Below are 22,555 nucleotides of genomic sequence, written 5' to 3'. Positions count from 1 at the left end.
AGAACCACAAAGGATAACTCAGGAATCTGGGGCTACTAACAGCACAGCAATTACCATACCCAGCCTGAAAGAACAAGGGAATGGAAAGGTTACCATTTCCTGAAAAGAAGGAGTTGAGAGAAACAGTGACCTTCAATTGAGAGACTAGCCAGCCTGAAGCACCCCAGAAGGAAGGAAGCCAGGGGGACAAATATCATGACATCATTCTACTCCCTTCTGCCAAATTCCTGCCTGGACGCCCCATTGACTAGACCCAAGTAGAAGCCAGAAGGAAAGTGAACCCACTGGGGTAGTTCATACAGGCTACAGGAGTAGAGAACAATTCACCCTCGTGGGGCAGAAAGGGTGGAGAGTACTTCTGGAGGAGCAAATGGAAGATACCCTACAGACTAGGTCATGCCACAGTAACCAGCAACCTCATCAGAATCACTCAAAGAAAGTATAAGAAAGAAAACAATACAAAATACTGAATCACTATGTTGTACACCTGAAACTAATATAATATTGTAAATTATACTATACTTCAATAAAACATAAAGTACACCTGATTAGTAATAAAATATGAAAGTATTAAAAAAAAGAAAGAAAATAATAAAATAAAAGCAAAAATTAGGACAATAGAAGATAAACATAACAATTGACAGTAACAACCAAGTCAAAAGTTTGTTGCTGGGCTTCCCTGGTGGTGCAGTGGTTGTGAATCTGCCTGCTGATGCAGGGGACACGGGTTCGAGCCCTCGTCTGGGAAGATCCTACATTTCATGGAGCAACTAGGCCCGTGAGCCACAACTGCTGAGCCTGCGCATCTGGAGCCTGTGCTTCGCAACAAGAGAGGCCACGATAGTGGGAGGCCTGCACACCCCGATGAAGAGTGGCCCCCGCTTGCCGCAACTGAAGAGAGCCCTTGCACAGAAACGAAGACCCAACAGAGCCAAAAATAATTAATTAATTAAAAATGAATATCTGTTTATAAAAAAAAAGTTTTTTGCTGAAAAAAGAATAATAAAATTAAAAATCTCTGGCAAGACTAATCAAGGCATAGATAACTAATATTAGGAATAAAAGAGAACAACTTTAGGGCTTCCCTGGTGGCACAGTGGTTGAGAGTCCACCTGCCGATGCAGGGGACGTGGGTTTGTGCCCCGGTCCGGGAGGATCCCACATGCCGTGGAGCGGCTAGGCCCGTGAGCCATGGCCGCTGAGCCTGCGCTGTGCTCTGCAACGGGAGAGGCCACAACAGTGAGAGGCCCGCGTACCACAAGAAAAAAAACAAAAAACAACTTTATGCTAATAAATTCCTAGAAAAACACAAATTTCTGTGGTGATCATTTTGTTATATATAAAAATATTGAATCACTATGTTGTACACCTGAAACTAGTATAATATTGTAAGTCAATTATACTTTAATTTAAAAAATGCAATTTTGTAAGTTGGGGAAGTCGATGGGATTTGGGGAAGGACTTTCCTTCCTCTCTCTGGCCTAGAATCTAGTGTGTTGACTGATGATCAAGGGTGTCCCTGAGTGTGGGGTGAGCTGGCCTCGGCCACAAAGAAGCCCTGAATAACGAGTGGGGTGGATTGTGGTTCTATGAGCAGCCATAGCTAATGGTAGTTGTTAGTTTCTAGATGTTGTCATGTCCTCAACTTTCAGTCAAGTCTTGTTAAAGGTTATAGCGGTTCTTATATGTGCTGTGGGGAATTAAGAGTAGGTCTAGGTCCCTATTCTGAGGCAAAGTAATAAAAGGAGGGCAACAGGTATCCTTGTCTATCAAAGTGGCCACAGAGGCTTGTCCTGGAACTGCAGAAGATAATCAGCAGCTGAATTAATGAAGGTTCACGGGCAAAGATGAGGCTGGCAGATAAAACCAGACAAGCTGCTGGTAAAAAGTCACCTCCCCAGCTATTAGAGAAATGGTCAATTCAGGGATGGGGCAGGAAATATATAAGATGAGCCTGAAACATCTTCTTTTACCAGAAAGCAAGGAAGCTATCAAGGATGACTGGGGTTGCATTAACAGGACTCAGGAGCTAACTTGAAGAGAGGCTTCCATTGGCCAGAAATGGGAAAATTTGAGTTTTGATTCAGTGGACTGAAAACCATCAAATGAGTTTAAATCCAAGTTCGAAGTACTTTTTATAAAAACTTCATTGTCACCTTTGGAGGATGCTAGGGAATCTGCTCATTATTTTGAAAACTGGTAAATAAAGGAAAAGAACCAAGACTTTTCTGTATGAACTATACCTCAAGGTAGCCAACTAGTGAATAAGGAAAAGTCTTTCTTTAGAGAAGTATTCTAGCCAAATCAGAATATCATGATATTGTAACCCCTACTGAAATAATGAATGTAGGCAATGGTCAACAAAAGGCTGTTAGTAATTGAGACAACCAGATACATGTGCCTCCTGATTGAAGTACACAACACCATTTATGAAACATTCTTGAAAAATAAAAACAAAATGTAAAAATCTGAATCTGGGGACTTCCCTGGTGGTGCAGTGGTTAAGAATCCGCTTGCCAATGCAGGGGACATGGGTTCGAGCCCTGGTCCGGGTAGATCCCTCATACCGTGGAGCAACTAAGCCCATGTGCCACAACTACTGAGCCTGCGTGCCACAACTACTGAAGCCTGCGTGCCTACAGCCCGTGCTCTGCAACGAGAAGCCTGCACACAGCAACGAAGAGTAGCCCCCGCTCGCTGCAACTAGAGAAAGCCCATGTACAGCAACAAAGACCCAATGCAGCCATAAATAAATAAATAAATAAATATTTTAAAAAATGGCTCTTAGGATAACATATTCTAAATGGAAAACTTAAAAAAAAATCTGACTCTGATTAAGTCTCTAGATCTTAATATCAATTTACCAAAACAAAAACACCAGGGAGACATTAAACAATCAATTCCACAGGGATGCAATTAGCTAAACCCATAATATGGGAAACTATAGGACAAACAACCCAGTTTCTTCAACAAATAAATTGCTGTGAAAGTAAGAGAGAGTTCAAGAAAATGAAAAGACAAGCCACAGACTGGGAGAAATATTTGCAAGACATATACAATAAAGGACTGTTTTCCAAAATATACAAAGGATACTTAACTCAACAATTAAAAAAACCCAACAACTTGATTAAAATGTGGGCCAAGAACTTAACAGACACCTCACCAAAGAAGACACACAGATGGCAAACAACCATATGAAAAGATGCTTCACATCAAATGTCATCAGGGAAATGCAAATTAAAACAAGGAGATACCATAACTGAGTCACTTCTCTGTACAGCAGAGATTGGCATAACATTGTAAATCAACTATACCTCAAAACAAAACAAAACAACTCCCTCCCCCCTCCCCCCCCCAAAATAATGAGATACCACTACACACCTTTTAGAATGGCCAAAATTCAAAACACTGACAATATCAAAAGCTGACAAGGATGTAGAACAACAGGAACTTTCAGTGCTGGTAGAAATGCAAAATGGTACAGCCACTATGGAAGACACTTTGGTGGATTCTTAAAAAAACTAAATGTACTCTTACTATAATATCCAGCAATCATGCTCCCTGGTATTTACCCACAGGAGCTGAAAACTTATGTCCACACAAAAACCTGCACACAGATGTTTATAGCAGTTTTATTCATAATTGCCCAAACTTGGAAGCAACCAAGATATCCTCAGTAGGTGAATGATTAAATAAACTGATATATCCAGACAATGTATTTTTTTAAAAAATGAGCTATTGAGCCATGAAAAGGCATGGAGGAAACTAAAATGCATGCTACGAAGTGAAAGAAGCCAATCTGAAAAGGCTATATATTGTATGACATTTTGGAAGGTAAAATCATGGAGACAGTAAAAAGATCAGTGGTTACCAGGGGTTAGAGAGAGGAAGGGATGAAAAGGTGGAGCACAGAGGGTTTTTAGGGCAGTGAAACTACTCTGTATGATACTATAATGGTGGACACACATCATTATACATTTGTCAAAACCCATACATACAATGTACAACACCAAGAATGAATCATAATGTAAACTATCAACGTACAACCTCCCAAGACTGAATCAAGATGAAATAGAAAATATTAAAAGATCGATTACCAGTAATGAAATTGAATTAGTAATTTAAAAAAAAAACTCACAACAAACAAAAGTCCAGGACCAGATGACTTCACAGGTGAATTCTACCAAACGTTTAAAGAAGAGGTAATACCTATCCTTCGCAAACTATTCCAAAAAACTGAAGAGGAAGGAATGCTTCCAAACTCATTCTACTAGGCCAGTATCACCCTGATACCAAAACCAGACAAAGGCACACACAAAAAAGAAAGGTACAAGCCAATATCACTGATAAACATGCAAAAATCCTCAACAAAATATTAGCAAACTGAATTCAACAATATATTAAGAAGATCATACACCATGATCAGGTGAGATTTATCCCAGGGATGAAAGGATGGTTCAATATCCATAAATCAACGTGATACATAAACAAATTGAAGGATAAAAATGATATGATGATCTCAATAGATGCAGAAAAAGCTTTTGACAAAATTCAACATCCATTTGGCTGCTCTCACCTTCTGAGACAGCCCACACTCTGTGGAGACTTTCTCCCAGGGCTGCTCTCACTTTTTTTAAAAAAATAAATCTATTTATTTATTTATTTTTGGCTGCATTGGGTCTTCGTTGCAGTGTGCGGACTTCTCATTGCGGTGGCTTCTCTTGTTGCAGAGCATGGGCTCTAGGCACACAGGCTTCAGTAGTTGTGGCGCACAGGCTCAGTAGTTGTGGCTCGTGGGCTCTAGAGCGCAAGCTCAGTAGTTGTGGCGCACAGGCTTAGTTGCTCCACGGCATGTGGGATCTTCCCGGACCAGGGCTCAAACCCACATCCCCTGCATTGGCAGGCGGATTCTTAACCACTGCACCACCAGGGAAATCCTGCTCTCACCTGCTCTCACCTTTTGAGATGGACTGCATTCTGTCTATGGAATGTGTATCTCTGCTTTCACTTTACTATGGCTTGCTCTTGAATTCTTTCCTGTGTGAAGCCAAGGACTCTCACTTGGTGGCCTGTCCCAGGAACTTGCCTGAGACCTGAGACATGACCATCCTCTTGTGCCCCATTTTCCTGCAACATCTTTACAAAGGAAGAGGAAGAAGTTGGTCTTCTCCCCCTCCCAACTTTTCCTTTGATTATAAAGATGTAGCCCACTTAGTTCTCAGGGCAGAGCCCTCTTGCCTGCCCACTTGTATCCTTTATGAGCATCCTAAATTATAAATCTACTTCTTGCCTATCAAAAAATATTCAACATCCATTTACAATAAAAACTCTCAACAAAGTGGGTATAGAAGGAACATATCTCAACATAATAAAGGCCATATATGACAAATCTACCATCAATATCATACTCAATGATGAAAAGCTGAAAGCACTTGCTGTAAGATAAGGAACAAGGCAAGGATGCCCACTCTTGCCACGTTTATTCAACACAGTATTGGAAGTTCTAGCCACAGCAATCAGACAAGAAAACAAAATAAAAGGAATCCAAATTGGAAAGGAAGAAGTAAAACTGTCACTGTTCATAGATGACAAGATATATCTATAGAATCTATATATAGAAAATCCTAAAGATACCACCAAAAAAACTATTAGAACTAATAAATGAACTTTCTCATACCATGTTCAAAAAGAAACTCAAAATGGATTAAAGACTTAAACATAAGACCTGAAACTGTAAAACTCCTACAAGAAAATATAGGCAGTATGATCTTTGATACTGGTTTTAACAATATATTTTTGTTTTGGATATGTCTCCTTGGGCAAGAGAAACAAAAGCAAAAATAAATAAATGGGACTACATCAAACTAAAAAGCTTTTGTACAGAGAAGGAAACTATAACAAAACAAAAAGGCTGCCTACTGAATGGGAGAAGATGTTTGCAAACAATATATCTGATAAGGGGTTAACATCCAAGAGATACAAAGAACTCACACAACTGAACATCAAAAAAACATACAGAGATTGGTTCAAAATGGTGGAGTAGAAGGACATGCGCTCACTCCCTCTTGCGAGAGCACCAGAATCACAACTAACTGCTGAACAATCATCAACAGGAAGACAATGGAATTCACCAAAAAAGATACCCCACATCCAAAAACAAAGGAAAAGCTGCACTCAGACAGTAGGAGGGGCGCAATCACAATAAAATCAAATCCAATAACCGCTGGGTGGGTGACTCACAAACTGGAGAACAATTATACCACAGAAGTCCACCCACTGGAGTGAAGGTTCTGAGCCCGATGTCATCCTTGCCAACCTGGGAGTCCGGCAATGGGAGGAGGAATTCCCAGAGAATCAGACTTCGAAGCCTAGGGGATTTGATTGCAGGACTTCGAAAGGACTGGGGGAAACAGAGACTCCACTCTTGGAGGGCACACACAAAGTAGTGTGTGCATCAGGACCCAGGAGAATGAGCAGTGATCCCATAGGAGACTGAACCAGACATACCTGCTAGTGTTGGAGGGTCTCCTGCAGAGGCAGGGGGTGGCTGAGGCTCACCGCAGGGACAAGGACACTGGCAGCAGAAGTTCTGGGAAGTACTTCTTGGCATGAGACCTCTCGGAGTCCACCATTAACCACACCAAAGAGCCTGTAGCCTCCATTGCTGGGTCTCGCCTCAGGCCAAACAACCAACAGGGAGGGAACTCAGCCCCACCCATCAGCAGACAAGCAGATTAAAGTTTTACTGAGCTCTGCCCACCAGAGCAACAGCCAGTTCTACCCACCACCAGTCCCTCCCATCAGGAAGCTTGCACAAGCCTCTTAGATAGCCTCATCTACCAGAGGGCAGATAGCAGAAGCAAGAAGAACTACAATCCTGCAGCCTGTGGAACAAAAACCACATTCACAGAAACATAGACAAGATGAAAAGGCAGAGGGCTATGTACCAGAAGAAGTAAAAAGATAAAACCCCAGAAAAACAACTAAATGAAGTAGAGATAGGCAATCTTCCAGAAAAAGAATTTTGAAAAATGACAGTGAAGATGATCCAGGACCCTTAAAAGAATGGAGGCAAAGATCGAGAAGATGCAAGAAATGTTTAACAAAGACCTAGAAGAATTAAAGAACTAAATAACAAACAAACAGACATGAACAATACAATAACTGAAATGAAAACTACACTAGAAGGAATCAATAGCAGAATAACTGAGGCAGAAGAACGGATAAGTGATCTGGAAGACAAAATGGTGAAATTCACTGCCGCAGAACAGAATAAAGAAAAAAGAATGAAAAGAAATGAAGACAGCCTAAGAGACCTCTGGGACAACATTAAACACACCAACATTCGCATTATAGGGGTCCCAGAAGGAGAAGAGAGAGAGAAAGGACCTGAGAAAATATTTTAAGAGATTATAGTTTTCCACTATAATCTCTTAAAATATTTTCTCAGGGGCTTCCCTGGTGGCGCAGTGGTTGAGAGTCCGCCTGCCAATGCAGGGGACATGGGTTTGTGCCCCGGTCCGGGAGGATCCCACATGCCACGGAGCGGCTGGGCCCGTGAGCCATGGCTGCTGAGCCTGCGCGTCTGGAGCCTGTGCTCCGCAACGGGAGAGGCCACAACAGTGAGAGGCCCGCATACCGCAAAAAAAAAAAAAAAAAAAAATTTCTCAGGTCCTTTCTCTCTCTCTTCTCCTTCTGGGACCCCTATAATGCAAATGGGAACATGGAAAAGGAAATAGCCACCCAAGTCCAGGAAGCTCATAGAGTCGCAGGCAGGATAAACCCAAGGAGAAACATGCCGAGACACACAGGTTATCAAACTGACAAAAATTAAAGACAAAGAAAAATAATTAAAAGCAGCAAGGGGAAAATGACAAATAACATACAAGGGAACTCCCATAAGGTTAACAGCTGATTTCTCAGCAGAAACTCTGCAAGCCAGAAGGGAGTGGCATGATATACTTAAAGTGATGAAAGGGAAGAACCTACTACCAAGAGTACTCTACCCAGCAAGGACCTCATTCAGATTCGATGGAGAAATCAAAAGCTTTACAGACAAGTAAAAGCTAAGAGAATTCAGCACCACCAAACCAGCTCTACAACAAATGCTAAAGGAACTTCTCTCAGTGGGAAACACAAGAGAAGAAAAGGACCTACAAAAACAAACCCAAAACGATTAAGAAAATGGTCATAGGAACATACATATTGATAATTACCTTAAATGTGAATGGATTAAATGCTCCAACCAAAAGACACAGGCTCGCTGAACGGATACAAAAACAAGACCTGTATATATGCTGTCTACAAGAGTCCCACTTTTACCTAGGGACACATACAGACTGAAAGTGAGGGGATGGAAAAAGATATTCCATGCAAATGGAAATCAAAAGAAAGCTGGAGTAGCAATACTCATATCAGATAAAATAGACTTTAAAATAAAGAATGTTACAAGAGACAAGGAAGGACGCTACATAATGATCAAGGGATCTATCCAAGAAGAAGATATAACAATTATAAATATATAAGCAACCAACATAGGAGCACCTCAATACGTAAGGCAAATGCTAACAGCTATAAAAGTGGAAAATGACAGTAACACAATAATAGTGGAGGACTTTAACACCTCACTTACACCAATGGACAGATCATCCAGACAGAAAATTAATAAGGAAACACAAGCTTTAAATGACACAACAGACCAGATAGATTTAACTGATATTTATAGGACATTCCATCTGAAAACAGCATATTACACTTTCTTCTCAAGTACACACGGAACATTCTCCAGGATAGATCACATCTTGGGTCACAAATCAAGCCATGGTAAATTTAAGAACACTGAAATCATATCAAGCATCTTTTCTGACCACAACGCTACGAAATCAGAAATAAATTACAGGGAAAAAAACATAAAAATCACAAACACATGGAGGCTTAACAATACGTTACTAAATAACCAAGAAAGCACTGAAGAAATCAAAGAGGAAATCAAAAACTGCCTAGAGACAAATGACAATGAAAATACGACAATCCAAAACCTACGGGATGCAGCAAAAGCAGTTCTCAGAGGGAAGTTTATAGCAATATAATCCTACCTCAAGAAACAAGAAAAGGGCTTCCCTGGTAGAGCAGTGGTTGAGAGTCCGCCTGCCAATGCAGGGGACATGGGTTCGTGCCCTGGTCCGGGAAGATCCCACATGCCGCGGAGCGGCTGGGCCCGTGAGCCATGGCTGCTGAGCCTGTGCGCCCAGAGCCTGTGCTCCACAACAAGAGAGGCCACAACAGTGAGAGGCCCACATACTGCAAAAAAAAAAAAAAAAAAAGAAACAAGAAAAATCTCAAATAAACAATCTAACCTTACACCTAAAGGAATTAGAGAAAGAAGAACAAACAAAACCCAAAGTTAGCAGAAGGAAAGAAATCATAAAGATCAGAGCAGAAATTAAAGAAACAGAAACAAAAAAAACAATAGCAAAGATCAATAAAACTAAAACCTGGTTCTTTGGGAAGATAAACAAAACTGATAAACCTTTAGCCAGACTCATCAAGAAAAAGAAGGAGAGGACTCAAATCAATAAAATTAGAAATGAAAAAGGAGAAGTTACAACAGACACCGCAGAAATACAAAGCATCCTAAGAGACTACTACAAGCAACTCTATGCCAATAAAATGGACAACCTGGAAGAAATGGACAAATTCTTAGAAAAGCATAACCTTCCAAGACTGAACCAGGAAGAAACAGAAAATAGGAATAGACCAACCACAAGTAATGAAATTGAAACTGTGATTAAAAATATTCCAACAAACAAAAGTCCAGGACCACATGGCTTCAGAGGTGAATTCTAACATTTAGAGAAGAGCTAACACCCATTCTTCTCAAATTCTTCCAAAAAACTGCAGAGGAAGGAACACTCCCAAACTCATTCTACAAGGCCACCATCACCCTGATACCAAAAACAGACATAGATATTACAAAAAAAGAAAATTACAGACGAATAGCACTGATGAGTATATATGCAGAAACCCTCAACAAAATACTAGCAAACAGAATCCAACAACACATTAAAAGGATCATATACCACGATCAAGAGGGATTTATCCCAGGGATGCAAGGATTCTTCAATATACATAAATTAATAAGTGTGATAAACCACATTAACAAATTAAAGAATAAAAAGCATGTGATTATCTCAACAGATGTAGAAAAAGCTTTTGACAAAATGCAACACCCATTTATGATAAAAACTCGCCAGAAAGTGGGCATAGAGGGAACCTACCTCAACATAATACAGCCCATATACAACATACCCACAGCAAACATCATTCTCAATCGTGAAAAACTGAAACCATTTCCTCTAAGATCAGGAACAAGACAAGGATGTCCACTCTCGCCACTATTATTCAACATAGCTTTGGAAGTCCTAGCCATGGCAATCAGAGAAAAAAAAGAAATAAAAGGAATACAAATCAGAAAAGAAGAAGTAAAGATGTCACTGTTTGCAGATGAAATGATACTATACACAGACAATCTGAAAGATGCCACCAGAAAACTACTAGAGCGAATCAATGAATTTGTTAAAGTTGCAGGATACAAAATTAATGCACAGAAATCTCTTGCATTCCTATACACTAACAATGAAAGATCAGAAAGAGAAATTAAGAAAACAATCCCATTCACCACTGCAACAAAAAGAATAAAATACCTAGGAATAAACCTACCTAAGGAGATAAAAGACCTGTACTCAGAAAACTATAAAACACTGATGAAAGAAATTAAAGATGACACAAACAGATGGAGAGATATACCATGTTCTTGGATTGGAAGAATCAATATTGTGAAAATGAGTATACTACTCAAAGCAATCTACAGATTCAGTGCAATCCCTGTCAAATTACCAGTGGCATTTTTTACAGAACTCGAACAAAAAATCTTAAAAATTTTATGGAAACACAAAAGACCATGAATAGCCAAAGCAATCTTGAGGGAAAAAAATGGATCTGGAGGAATCAGAGTCCCTGACTTCAGACTATACTACAAAGCTACAGTAATCAAGACAATCTGGTACTGGCACAAAAACAGAAATATAGATCAATGGAACAGGATAGAAAGCCCAGAGATAAATCCACTCACCTATGGTCAACTAATCCATGACAGAGGAGGCAAGGATATACAATAGAGAAAAGACAGTCTCTTCAATAAATGGTGCTGGGAAAACTGCAGCTACATGTAAAAGAATAAATTTGGAACACTCCCTAACATCATACACAAAAATACACTCCAAATGGATTAAAGACCTAAATGTAAGATCAGACACTATAAAAACTCTTAGAGGAAAACATAGGCAGAACACTGTATGACATAAATCTTTTTTGACCCACCTCCTTGAGTAATGGAAATAAAAATAAAGAAATGGGACCTAATGAAACTTAAAAGCATGTGCACAGCAAAAGACACTATAAACAAGATGAAAAGACAACCCTCAGAATGGGAGAAAATATTTGCAAATGAATCAATGGACAAAGGATTAATCTCCAAAATATATAAACAGCTCATGCAGCTCAATATTAAGAAAACAAACAACATAATCAAAAAACAGGCAGAAGACCTAAATAGCCATTTCTCCAAAGAAGACATACAGATGGCCAAGAGGCACATGAAAAGCTACTCAACATCACTAATTATTAGAGAAATGCAAATCAAAACTACAATGAGGTATTTCCTCACACTGGTTAGAATGGGCATCATCAGAAAATCTACAAACAACAAATGCTGGAGAGGATGTGGAGAAAAGGGAACCCTCTTGCACTGTTGGTGGGAATGTAAATTGATACAGCCACTATGGAGAACAGTATGGAGGTTCCTTAAAAAACTAAAAATAGAATTACCATATGACCCAGCAATCCCACTACTGGGCATGTACCCAGAGAAAAACGTAATTCAAAAAGACACATGTACCCCAATGTTCATTGCAGCACTATTTACAATAGCCAGGTCATGGAAGCAACCTAAATGTCCATCGACAGAAAAATGGATAAAGAATATGTGGTACATATATACAATGGACTATTACTCAGCCATAAAAAGGAATGAAATTGGGTCATTTGTAGAGACGTGGATGGACCTAGAGACTGTCATACAGAGTGAAGTAAGTCAGAAAGAGAAAAACAAATATTGTATACTAACACATATATGTGGAATCTAGAAAAATGGTATAGATGAACCGAATTGCAAGGCAGAAATAGAGACACAGATGTAGAGAACAAACGTTATGGACACCAAGGGGGGAAAGTGGGGGTGGGGTGCGGTGGTGGTAGGATGAATTGGGAGATTGGGATTGACATGTATACACTAATATGTATAAAATAGATAACTAATAAGAACCTGCTATATAAAAAAATAAAATAAAATTCAAAAAAAGAATATATAATCTTTTGTATGTATTCAATATTACATGAACATTAAATGAATATAATGCAAAAACAGACAACCCAATTAAATAATGGAAAGAGAACCTGAATAGACATTTTTCTAAAGAAGACATACAGATAACCAACAAACACATGAAAAGATGCTCACCATCACTGATCATCAGGAAATGCAAATCAAAGCACAATGAGATATTACCTCACACCTGTCAGAATGGCTATCATCAAAAAGACAACAAATAACAAGTGTGGGCGAGGATGTGGAGAAAAGGGATCCCCTGTGCACTGTTGGTGGGAATGTAAATTGATGCAGCCACTGTGGAAAACAGTATGGAGATTCCTCAAAAAAATAAAAATAGAACTACCATAAGATCCAGCGATTCCATTTCTGGGCATTTATTTGAAATAAACAAAAACACTAATTTGAAAAGATTATGCATGCCTATGTTCATTGCAGCATTAGTTACAATAGTCAAGATATGAAAGCAACCTAAATGTCCACCAATAGATGAATGGATAAAGATGTGGTTTGGACGAAGTGAGAGAGTGGCATGGACATATATACACTACCAAATGTAGAATGGATGGCTGGTGGGAAGCAGCTGCATAGCACAGGGAGATCAGCTTGGTGCTTTGTGACCACCTAGAGGGGAGGGATAGGGAGGGTGGGAGGGAGACCCAAGAGGGAGGGGATATGGGAATATGTGTATACGTATGGCTGATTCACTTTGTTGTACAGCAGAAGCTAACGCACCATTGTAGAGCAATTATACTCCAATAAAGATGTTGAAAATAAAAAAGATGTGGTTTGTGTACACACACACACACACACACACACGTGTGCACACGCAGTGGAATATTTACTCAGCCACAAAAAAGAATGAAATCTTGCCCTCTGTAAAAATATGGATGGACCTAGATGGTATTATGTTAAGGGAAGAAAGTCAGAGAAAGACAAATACCATATGATTTCACTTATGTGAAACATAAAAAAACAAAACAAATGAACAAACATAACAAAACAGAAACAAACTCAAACTGGTGGTTGCCAGAGGGGTGGTGGGGTGGGGGGAAGAATGAAATACGTGAGGGAGATTAAGAGGTACAAAATTCCAGTTATAAAATAAATAAGTCACAGGGATGTAATGTATAGCACAGGGAATATAGTCAGTAATACTGTGATAACTTTGTATGGTGACAGATGGTAGCTAGACTTATCGTGGTGATCATTTTGTAATGTATAAAAATATCTAATCACTATGTTGTACACCTGGAACTTATGTAATTTTGTAAGTCAACTATACTTCAAATAAAAAGTAAAAAATGAAAAGCCCTCCCCCCCAGAAAAGAACTAACAAATACATTTATAACACCCTCCAGAAAATGGGAACTTTGAAAGGAAGGGAGATTCAATTATCAACCCCTGGAGTCTTTTATGTTTAGCTGTTTCTCCAACTGTATGAGAAAAACAAACTAGATTCACAATTGTTTTTAGCCATGAACCCTTTCTTTGAATGAAATCTCATGAAATGATCCAATATGTAAAATAGAAAACCATGATCATCAAAAGCAGATTTATTGTTATAGTTTAGTTTCAAAAACAAAGTATCATCCAGTGGTTATGAGGAATCTAGGAAAACCTGTCCCAGTAATGCCAACTTTGAGGTAAAGGGCTGACTAGGGCAGCTGAGAAGTGGGATTTTCTGCTTGGTGGGCTTCTTCTCCCTTGCCCGGTCATAGTTTTCAGGGGAGGACAATGTCCCTGGCCCTGTTGGGGGTTCCCATGGCCCTGAGCTCATAGTTTTTTTCTGAAATCTCGACCTATTCCGTTTGAGAGAGTAGAATTCCCTCATCAGATCTTCTACTTCCCACTGCTCTTCCTTCAGCCTCCGGCAACAGTGCAGGGCGGCGGGGTCAATGGGGTGTGCTTCAGTGTTGAAGATGTAACCCCCGGCCCCCAGGATGCACTCCCCGTAGGGGGTTATCACCGCATCGAAGGTGGAGCCATTGTTGTGGATGAAGTTGGTCGGGTCAAACAGCAGGTAGAGGTATTTCACGGTCTCGGCCAGGAAGAAAGACTCCATGCGGTTGTCAAGCTTGTGGTCTCGCAGATCTTTGATCTGCCACGTGGGGGAGGGAAGCAAGTCAGACCAGCATCACAGTACAGCAGAAAGGGTCAGGGGACCCTGTCAGGCATTCCCGCTCTGCCACTAGGTGACTGCAGGCCTTTGGGCAAATCACTTAACTTTCCAGAACTTTGTCCCTAAAGTATATTTATATCATAAATCTTACCTGTCACTCCTTCACGGAAAACCCTCTGTTGACATCCCATTGCCCACAGACTAAAATCAAAGTCCTTATCGTGGCCTAACAGGTCCTTGGTGATCTGGCTTCTGCTCCCTCCCTGACCTCATCTCTTCCTGCTCTCTCCCTGGTTCTCGCAGGTCCAGCCACATGGCCTTTCTGTTCTGTGAACAAGCACATGCCCAGCCCGGTTCTTTTCATTGGTGTCCTCGCAACCTGGAGCACTCCTCCTTCAGATGCCCTCCCACTCTTTCACTTCCTTCAGGTCTCTGCTCAAATGCTACCTCATCAGAATGGTCTTCCCTGGCCCCCCTACATGATACAACAATCTCCTAACCCCTTTATCTTACCCTTTTGTGACTCTAAACATTGATCTAATCATTCTTCTTAATGATGTAAAAATGTAGCATCATTTACTTAGCTAATCCTCCCTTGACAGACATTAAGGAGGTTACCAAGTTTTTTGCTCTTATAAACAACTAATTAGGAGTCTTTATGAAGAGAAATTCATACTGAGTTTACAGTCGGGGATGAGTAAGTTTACTTGCTACAAATATTTATTTTAGCTTCTCAGAATTAGCAATACATTTTCTTAAACGAAACTAATTCTCAGTAGACATCTATTTTACACCAAAAAAATGTGACTAAAACATGGACTTGATGTACCAAGAATTATTATTCTCTTGCCCTGTTTGCCAAAGGCCAAGGAGTCAGTTGCCTGTTCCCATCATTCGCCTTGGAAGGGCTCCAAGAGACTTCATTTTCATGGAAATAAGTCAAGAGTTCCTAAGGGCCCAACGGGCTCATCCACTTTGGCTTTTCATAAAATACAACATATTAGAAACTAAAACATATCATTGCTGTATATTTCTCCTACACATATAGGTCTTTTCTTTAAAAACATGTATCTATGTTTTATTTATAGAATATAATCACATTACAACTTTTTGAAAAATAAGGTTTTTGCTTGTTTTTAATTCCTTACCCTAAAAAAAACCTCTGCAGGCTTTTTGGCAAATAGGCTTCCAGGCTATTTGCTTACACATTTGGTTTTTACATGTCTGTAACCACTGTTTATTTCTGTCTTGCCTGCCTGGGTCCTCTCAGGATGTGACATGGCTCTCATCCTTAACCCTTTCAGTCCATTCCCCACAGAGCAGCCAGAGTGATCTTTCTAAAATACAAATCAGAGCATGTCACTGCTCTGCTGTAAATGCTCCCAAGGCTTATCATTCCAAGCAGAACAAAAGCCAAACTCTTCCCCATGACTTATACAAAGCCCTGCACAATCTAGCCGCTGCCTACTTCTGGGGCTGTATCTCCTCCCACTTTCCTCCTTGCTCACGCCCTCCAGCCACACTGGCCTTCTTTCTGTCTTCCAGATACACATTCTTTGTTTTTTCTACTAAAATGTCAGCTCAGGGGCTTGGTCTTTCTTCATTGCTATAACCCTCAGCCTAGCACAGCGCCTGGCCCGTGAAAGACGCTCAGTAAATATCTGTGAGACCAGTACAGCTGTTCCATTAAGGATCCCTGGGTTTGCAAATAAGGCTATGGGACTCTGTAATTCCCTTCTAGAATCCATTTTACAAGCCTTTTCGCAAAATGTTTCACAATATTCACCCATGCCAAGTAGCCTATTCTGACAGCTAAAGGATCTATGAAGCAGGGAGAACGCCAAGGGCATGGAGTCAAGACCCCTGGGAACTAATCCTAGCTCCACCTCTACTAGCTCTGTGACCTTTAGCAAGGCTCTCAGCTTCTGCTCCTCAGTCTCCCCATCTATAAAATAAAGGCATTGCTTATATCTCTAAGGTTCCTTCCAGTGCTAATATTCCAGAGGCTCTTTAGCAGCAGGGGGAGACATTTCCCAATTCTTGGGCCCGTGGAAACACTTACTGTGGCAAATCCACATTCCACCTTGCTGATTTTTTCGATGGATTCCACGGCATCTCTTCCGAGTTCTAAGAGGGTGGGGTCCCCCGTGGCACGGTAGAGGTACATGGCGCTCTCAATGAGTTCTGCAAAGTTCAAAGTAGACCTTCCTTCACCCAGTGGCTGGGCAGAGAAGGCTTGGGGACTGCCTGGGCCAGTGAGAGATTCCTACTCTCCACACCATGTCCACAGGGTCCCAACTAGGGGGAACATGGGACAACTCACTCAATACTGAATCTTCAGAGCCAATATATGCAGTCTGAAGCTTAGTGGACTTAGTGGACCATGGAATCCCATCCCAAGGGAGAGACAGGCAGCCAGGTTCTGGGATAGGGAAGGTGGCAGAGGCGGCTGCCTATCTCCCAATATCTGTTCCCTCCTTCTTCCTTAGTAACAGAAGAGCTAACTTTATCCAAGCACATGGACGCCTAGACTAACAACTATTCCCAGCAGGCAGGTGTGGGATTAAGGTCCCTGCCACCAAAGAGAGTCATGTAAGACCAGAGAAATAAATTTCTATTTTATCTAGCTACTACTTTGTATCTGTCACTTACAGCCTAACCCAATCCTAAAACTTAAAAGAGTATGAGCCTGTCATTACAAGGCCCTTTCCAAGATGGGATAGGCCAAAAGATAAAGGTTAAGATACTCAAGAATCAACTTTCAATCTAACAAAGATGCAGCCATCAGTTCTCTGTGCCCAGAACAAGGCAACAGTCTTGCCCTGTTCTACACCACAACTGGAATTTGACGTTCACACATGGGCCCCATCATAAGATGAATATTCGCCAACTAGCCAACAGGAATTGGACCAGATGGGAATATTTATTCCAGAGAAAAGAAAACTTAGCAAAATGTGTTTGTTGCTTTCAGATATCTAGAGAGCTGTTATGGAAAAGATTTGATTTCTAGGGTGGGCCCAGTAGGCAAAAGCTACAGCTCAACAGACTTTCCTACTTCTTCACCTCTTTTTTCTCAGAAAGGAAAGAACACCTCTCCCCTCCCTATACCAACGTCTCCTCCTGATGTTCTACATCCCGTTTCCTCCTAGCCCTTTATCAGTACTTTTCCCCCTTTTGATTTTTTACTGCAAACTCCATTACTTATTTTTGGAGAAAAGATCGCTGCCTATCTCTCCAGTTTTCTCCTACTTCTCTCTCTGTTTACCCCACAGGCCTCTAGACACTGGCTAATCTAATCACTCATATTCTAAGCAAAGATTGGGGCACATTTACTGGTAGATGAACACACTGTGTGTGTTCAAAGACAGAAAAGATGGTGTCCTCATGGGAAGCCTCTCCTTATGCTTCTCACAGCTGGCTGACTCAGTATACTCAGTAAACAAGATACTCAAGTATCTTGTTTCTTGTTTTCTCTTCCTCACACATGGGCCTGTGTATGCTAGTAAATGCTTTAATTTCCTGTATATCTAGCCAACTCTCTAGAAGAGGGTGACAGCCCAAGGTTTAGATTTGGACTTAGGTGGAGGTTAAGCCCTTCAGAAGCTTTTAGGCTAGGTTCTGTGCTCCAGCACTGCTGATCGGATACATGCACCAGAGCGTCAGGGACTGGCCAATCTAATCATAGAATAGTACCTTATCTCCCATTTGCTATTGTTTTGGGATAGGAAGGGTGACTGGTCTAAGACATTTCTGGATTCCTGGCTGTGGTACCTTGCTTTCCACTGAGCATTCCTGCAAACAAAACATGTTGCCTCCTTAAGTAGTGAGCCCCCTGTCACTGGTGGTAATCAAACAAAGATGAGATAACCACTTGACAGGGCTATTGCAGGGGGATTTCGATTAGAAGACCTCTCAGTTTCCCTCTAACCTTGAGAATGCACATGTCTAAGTCTTACATTTAGTCCCAATCTCTGTCTTCATTTTATCTATTGGTAACATGGGATCCAATACCATCTGAGTATTTTCTCTTTAAAAAAAAAAATGCCATGAGAATAAATGCATGAGAAATACTAAAAACAGCAGCCTCTAAGGAGTCAAAAGTGACTAATTTGCTGCTTCCAGTTGCTGCTTTACTCCCGCTTCTGGTCCCCCTCCAAGACTCCTACAGCAATCACTTAGAGGACTACAGGGTTAGAGGAGGAAGGAAGTGGAGCCGAGGATGGCAGGATGGGCAGAACCCATTAGAAGGCCCATCCCACAGCTAAAAGGCATTCAGGTAGGAAGAGTCTAAAACAATGGGAATGTAACCTATTTTAGGGGGGAGGGGAGATGACTGTGTGCTGACTCAGCTTCCTTCCTCTGTCCCCCTTTCCCTTCCTCTCCTCACAATGTTTAACTTTCCTTCAGTGAGTCATAAGATCGGAGCTGGAAAGGAACTTAGAAGAGTTCTCAAGTGTGTTGTCCCTTTCTTCTCTACATCTTGACTGCTGACCTGCAAGTGGGGAGGTGGACGAGAAGAGATGATTCACTCCTAAAGTCCATTCCAAAGTTCTAACGTTCCATAGATGCACAACTTATCTGACCTGACCCACTGACTTAACGAAGTGTGCCTCCACATCTGAAATCCCAATGGCAAGAACTCAAAAGGCGTCAGCCTGGCTTTTTCCATCTCACTTGCTTGTCTGGGTTTGAAAGAGCATAAGATTTAATTAGGAGACCTGGGTTCCAGTCCTAGCTCCTATACTTAACAGCCTTGGGCAAGCCATTTCAACCCACTAGGCTTCCGTCTCCTTCTCTGAAAATAAGGAGGATAAATAATTCCTAGAAGGAAAACCATCCAGAGCCACTGGAAGAAGCAGATGGGGAAAAAATGTAGCTGTGAGCACTTGTGAGGCATGGAGCCTCATAGATATGCGAGGGGTTGGGGTTCTGAGAATCAGAGCCTGTGGGCTGGCAGTAGGCCAGAGATGCTGCTTACCCGGTCGAAGCGGGTAACCCTCTCGCTTCTCCACTGTATATCCCTGAGGAATGTTGTAGAATTCCGGGAGCCCCCCAAACTGCTTCCAGACGGTGTAGTAGTTGAGGAAGGTCCTCATGGCATTGTCAATGTCCCCAATGAGGGTCTGTAGGAGAGAAGTGGTTGTCAGGCAAGCAGCCACCAGGCAGGAAACCCACATACAAAACCCCACACACGGGCTTCCCTGGTGGCGCAGTGGTTGAGAGTCCGCCTGCCGATGCAGGGGACGCGGGTTCGTGCCCCAGTCCGGGAAGATCCCACATGCCACAGAGCGGCTGGGCCCGTGAGCCATGGCCGCTGAGCCTGCGCGTCAGGAACCTGTGCTCCGCAACGGGAGAGGCCACAACAGTGAGAGGCCCGCGTACCGCAAAAAAACAAAACAAAAACAAAAACAAAACCCCACACACAACCTCAGGGAAAAGAGGAAGCGAAGGCTTTGGAGCCAAAAAGACCTGTGATCAAACCCAGAGTCGGCCATTTACTCAGTGTGCTGCCTCAAACCAGACACTTAACTTCTCTGAGCCTCGTCTCTAACATGCAAAATACAACGTATATTTTACATTGTTGTGAGGGACAGAGGCTGTATACAATGTCCCTGCCTACCAGTACGTGCTCAGTCAATACTGGCTACTAACTGCTTTTAAGTAGGTAAGTCAGCCATCTGATTCAAAATTCTAAGAATAAGAAAAAGATTGATTGTACTTAATCTCACTCACACCCTACCCCCCAGCAAATAACCATTTTGCATTAGTTTGTAAACATAAGCAAAGATGTATGAGTATGTATTATTTCCCCCACATTAAATATGGCTTATTAAATATACTTTTCTGTAGCTTCCTTTATTCATTTAACAATACATCTCAATTTTTCCATGTAAGTACATAAAGCACTCCCTCCTCCTATTTATACAGTTGCATAGTATTCCATTGCTTGGACCACAATTTAATTAGTTCCCTATTGATAGCTAGTTGGCTTGGTTCCAATCTTTTGCTATTTGCTACAATAATCAATGCTGCAATAAATAACCACATACATATGTCACCTCAAACATATGTGAAGCGTGTCTGTAAGACACATTTCCAGAGTTGGGATTGCTGAATCTGAGACTATATGCACTTGTAATTTTACTAGGTGCTTCTATGTAGCTATTCATATTAGTGTAAGCTCACAGGGAAACAGCTGACCTTCTTGACATCTCCACTGGATGTCTCAAGGATAGAACAAATTTGACAGTTTCCAAACAAAACTATCGGTCCCTTCACTCTCCCGCAAAGCTGCCTCCCTCCTCTCACCTCTCTCCCTTTTCAGTAAACGGCACCACCTTCCACTGATTCCACTCTGGCCAGATACCTGCTGGCCATCCTTGACTCCTCCCTCTTCCCCCACTCCCACATCCATTCCATCAGCAACTCCTATCAATTCTCTCTCTCTAAAACATCAAGAGTTTTCTCTTTATCTCCAGAGCCACCACCTGTTCACCTGCATCTTGCACTGGGATGACCTCAAAGGCCTCCTCACTGGTCCTACCACTTGTCTTCTCCAGTCCACTCTTCCCAAGGCAGCCAGAGTAACTGTCTTACTCAGTGGCTTTCCACAGGCTCAGTTTAAGGTCAAGACACCTCACCATGGCCCTCAAGGCCCTGAGCAATCTGGCCACTGCTGACTTTCCATTGACTGATCTTTCCCTTCCCTGGACTGTGGCCATGCTGCTTTTGTCTCTGATAAACACCCAACTCTTTCCTGCCTCGGGACCTTCACACATCATGTTTCCTCTGCCTGGAACATCGTCCCCCACCCCAGTTTTCACATATCAGCTTGAGCATCACCACTTCTGAGAGGCCTTCTTATCTAAAGTAAGTCCCCATCCAATAGTCTCTCTTTTAGCCTCTAATTTGTTTCCTTCATTGCAACCTATTATTTTATGAATATGTCTAAGTTTTTCTTTGAGTCTCACCCTCTATAAAGTTCACGAGGACAGGGCCTGGAATACAGCAGGCACTCAAATATTTGTTGAGTAAATGAACAAATTTAATGTCTATAAGCCTCCTTTCTTCATCTATGAAACATCGTTTACCTCGGCGTGTTGTGATGATTCTGTGTAAAATGCCCAGCACATAAATCATTCTTTCATAAATATTTATCACCTCTATGTGCCAGACAGACTGTCAGCTAAATGTTAGCTATTAGTGTTATTATAACCTCATAGAGAAATAACCCCAGGACCCGTTCTTAAAGCAGGAAAAGTGCCACACACAAAGCACACAAATCCTATACAAAGACGGCAAAGTGTGGTATATACATACAAAGGAATATTATTCAGCCTTAAAAAAGAAGGAAATTCTGACACATGCTACAAGCATGAACCTTGGGGGACATTATGCTAAATGAAATAAGCCAGCCACAAGAAAACAAATACTGTATGATTCCACTGATATGAGATACCTGGAGCAGTCAAAATCATAAAGACACAAAACATAATGGTGGTATGACCCAGCAATCCCACTGCTGGGCACATACCCTGAGAAAACCATAATTCAAAATGAGTCATGTACCACAATGTTCACTGCAGCACTATTTACAATAGCCAGGACATGGAAGCAACCTAAGTGTCCATCCACAGACGAATGGATAAAGAAGATGTGGCACATATATACAATGGAATATTACTCAGCCATAAAAAGAAACGAAATTGAGTTATGTGTAATGAGGTGGATGGACCTAGAGACTGTCATACAGAGCGAAGTAAGTCAGAAAGAGAAAAACAAATACCATATGCTAACACATATATGTGGAATCTAAAAAAAAAAAAAAAAAGGTTCTGAAGAACCCAGGGGCAGGACAGGAATAAAGACGCAGACGTAGAGAATGGACCTGAGGATACGGGGAGGGGGAAGGGTAAGCTGGGACGAAGTGAGAGAGTGGCGTGGACATATGTACACTACCAAATGTAAAACAGATAGCTAGTGGGAAG

The 22,555-nt window shown here is 41.4% G+C and overlaps 1 protein-coding gene across 4 annotated transcripts in view; it reads right to left on the bottom strand.

Moving 5' to 3' along the window:
- Window positions 1-13,968: 13,968 nt before the first annotated feature.
- The window catches only part of EDEM2 (ER degradation enhancing alpha-mannosidase like protein 2), a 32,568-nt gene continuing 23,981 nt past the window's right edge, over window positions 13,969-22,555 (bottom strand). For all 4 annotated transcript variants that reach the window (XM_060123438.1, XM_060123439.1, XM_060123441.1 and 1 more), the window contains 3 exons: window positions 19,546-19,690; window positions 16,630-16,751; window positions 13,969-14,546 (listed from right to left, as the gene is read on the bottom strand). In XM_060123438.1, coding sequence (XP_059979421.1) covers window positions 14,046-14,546; window positions 16,630-16,751; window positions 19,546-19,690 — 768 coding nt within the window. In that variant the 3' untranslated portion in view covers window positions 13,969-14,045. The remainder of the gene's footprint in view (window positions 14,547-16,629; window positions 16,752-19,545; window positions 19,691-22,555) is intronic.

Source organism: Lagenorhynchus albirostris, chromosome 15 (genome assembly GCF_949774975.1).
Source record: "Lagenorhynchus albirostris chromosome 15, mLagAlb1.1, whole genome shotgun sequence".
Classification (NCBI taxonomy): Eukaryota; Metazoa; Chordata; class Mammalia; order Artiodactyla; family Delphinidae; genus Lagenorhynchus; species Lagenorhynchus albirostris.
This window is presented reverse-complemented; position numbering and strand designations above follow the sequence as displayed.